We start from the raw sequence: 1,987 nt of genomic DNA, 5'->3' as shown, positions 1-1,987 counted from the left end.
TCTGTGTCTTTGGGAGATGCTGATGTAATGCTGACTTTCGTTTCTGACTCGCTGAAGCTGCCTTCTTCGCTTACAGAAGTTCTCTCTGACAGCGAATTTTCGACCTCGGTAGTATCTTCCTTCTCCAAGGCTCTGACTAGCTGCTTCACGAAGTTCTGGTTGATTCCAACGTTTCTGTTTTCACGTCGAAGCGATGGTTTGCTCAGTTTCTCCATCAAAGTTTCGATAATTCCACGTACAAGGCTCTTTTCATGCTGAGGTTGTTTGCTCTTTACCACGTTTTCCAGCTCCATGGACTTCCTCTTTGAGTTCAGGAACTTGCTGTATGGCGACTGACTTTTCCTTTCTTCAGCAAAGAAGTTCAAAATCTTTTTGTTGAAATTAGATTTCTTTCCGTCGATAGTAACAGGCGATTCTTTGGCATCGATGTGGACCTCTTTTTCCCGAATACTATTAGATTTTTTAGAAACCTCTATCTTCTTCACCATGTCACGAACCGTAGAAAAGGTTCTTGGTACAGATAAATTTACATCAGTCTTTTCGAACATAATTGGATCAATCGATCGTATATTTTTCTTCTTGGCTTCCAGTGGAGTTTTCTTACAAGCAAGAGAATTATTTTCCACTTTTGAACTTGCTTCGAATATGAATGCTTTTTCCAAAACATTCTGAGACAACCTTCTTCTAGACCTTGAAGTGCTTTCAAATTCGCTTGCGGTGTTATCCGACAGATTTGTCGATCTGGAAATGTTTTCGAAGAAGGACGATTTCTCCAGGATGTTTTTGGAAGGGATGTTTTTCATTATTGGACTCTCCTCTAAGATGGAAGATGAGAAGAAATTAGCGGGAGAGAACTTCGGGGTAGACGTAGTACGAATTTGAAAACTTGTTTCCACGAGTGGAGTTCTTGGAAAAATTGGCCAGATTTCTGACTCTAGCATATCCTTCTCATTTTGCGTACTTTCCATGGTAATATTGTAATCGTTCGAAGTACTGTCAGTTGTTACATTTGCGTCAATTGGTTGATTCTGTACAACGAAAGTTTTATTCATGACATCATTATTATACTCGTCGTCCTCAAGATTCTTGGAAAACTCAATTCTCGGGTTCGGCGGGAAGACGAGATTTATGTTCTGTATTTTCCTAGAAGGCGACATTTTGGGAAAAGTCTTGGAGATATTTTTTGGAAGCTTCACCACCGGGATACTCGTATCGAATACTTCATCCTTAACTGAACATGTCGCTGCAGATGTTTTGAGTCTTGTGTCCTTTTTGCTTCTTGGTGTAGCCTCTTTTTTCGTTTTTTTGTCGACTGATGTGTCTGAAATAGACACAAGGATATAAGATATTTGACATAATTCCTTATCCATAATTAAATAATACACGCTATTGGGTGAAGAGTAATAATTTAAATTGTATTAAATATATTAAATGTAAATAAAATATTTAAAAATGTCGCAATTGTTTTGGTTTATAATTTTGTTACATTGTGATTTTTTTGTATTTATAGTATATCTCAATAAGTGGAAGCTTAATAATTAATAATTCTTTTAATTTATAATTTACATTACATATGTGGGGCGACAAGTGTGCGTATGAATGTGTGAAATGTGCGTATCCTAATTAATTTCCTAATTAATTTCCCAAGAAAAATGGCGTGTCCTAACAATATCTCGTTTTCCAAGGAGAAATGCAAATCCTGCTGACTCGCATAAAATTCAACCGACGCTATTATTCTCCACGACTTCTCTAAGTTCGCACGACATTATGATATTTTCATCGACAAAATGACTTTGATTTCACAATAAGAGTCTGTCTGTCTGGATCTTGGGACAGTGGCAAGAAAGCGATTATGGCAGCGAAGCACATCGTGCGGTATTTAGTTATAACGTTTTATACCAGTTACTGTATTCTTAATCGATGACTCTTTTCTTTAAAATGTACGTCTGTATATCACTAATTATTCCTATATATATATATATAAATT

The 1,987-nt window shown here is 36.6% G+C and overlaps 1 protein-coding gene across 1 annotated transcript; it reads right to left on the bottom strand.

Moving 5' to 3' along the window:
* Positions 1 to 5: 5 nt before the first annotated feature.
* Positions 6 to 1,370, bottom strand: LOC108554775 (uncharacterized; the record flags this gene model as incomplete). The annotated part of the gene is made up of 1 exon (XM_017910145.1): positions 6 to 1,370. A coding segment is annotated over exon 1 (1,365 nt), but the record flags the coding sequence as incomplete, so codon positions are not given.
* Positions 1,371 to 1,987: the final 617 nt, after the last annotated feature.

Source organism: Eufriesea mexicana, unplaced genomic scaffold (assembly GCF_001483705.2).
Source record: "Eufriesea mexicana isolate 0111107269 unplaced genomic scaffold, ASM148370v2 C37816527, whole genome shotgun sequence".
Classification (NCBI taxonomy): Eukaryota; Metazoa; Arthropoda; class Insecta; order Hymenoptera; family Apidae; genus Eufriesea; species Eufriesea mexicana.
The sequence above is the reverse complement of the archived record's forward strand: the minus strand, read 5'-3'. Positions and strand labels throughout refer to the sequence as shown.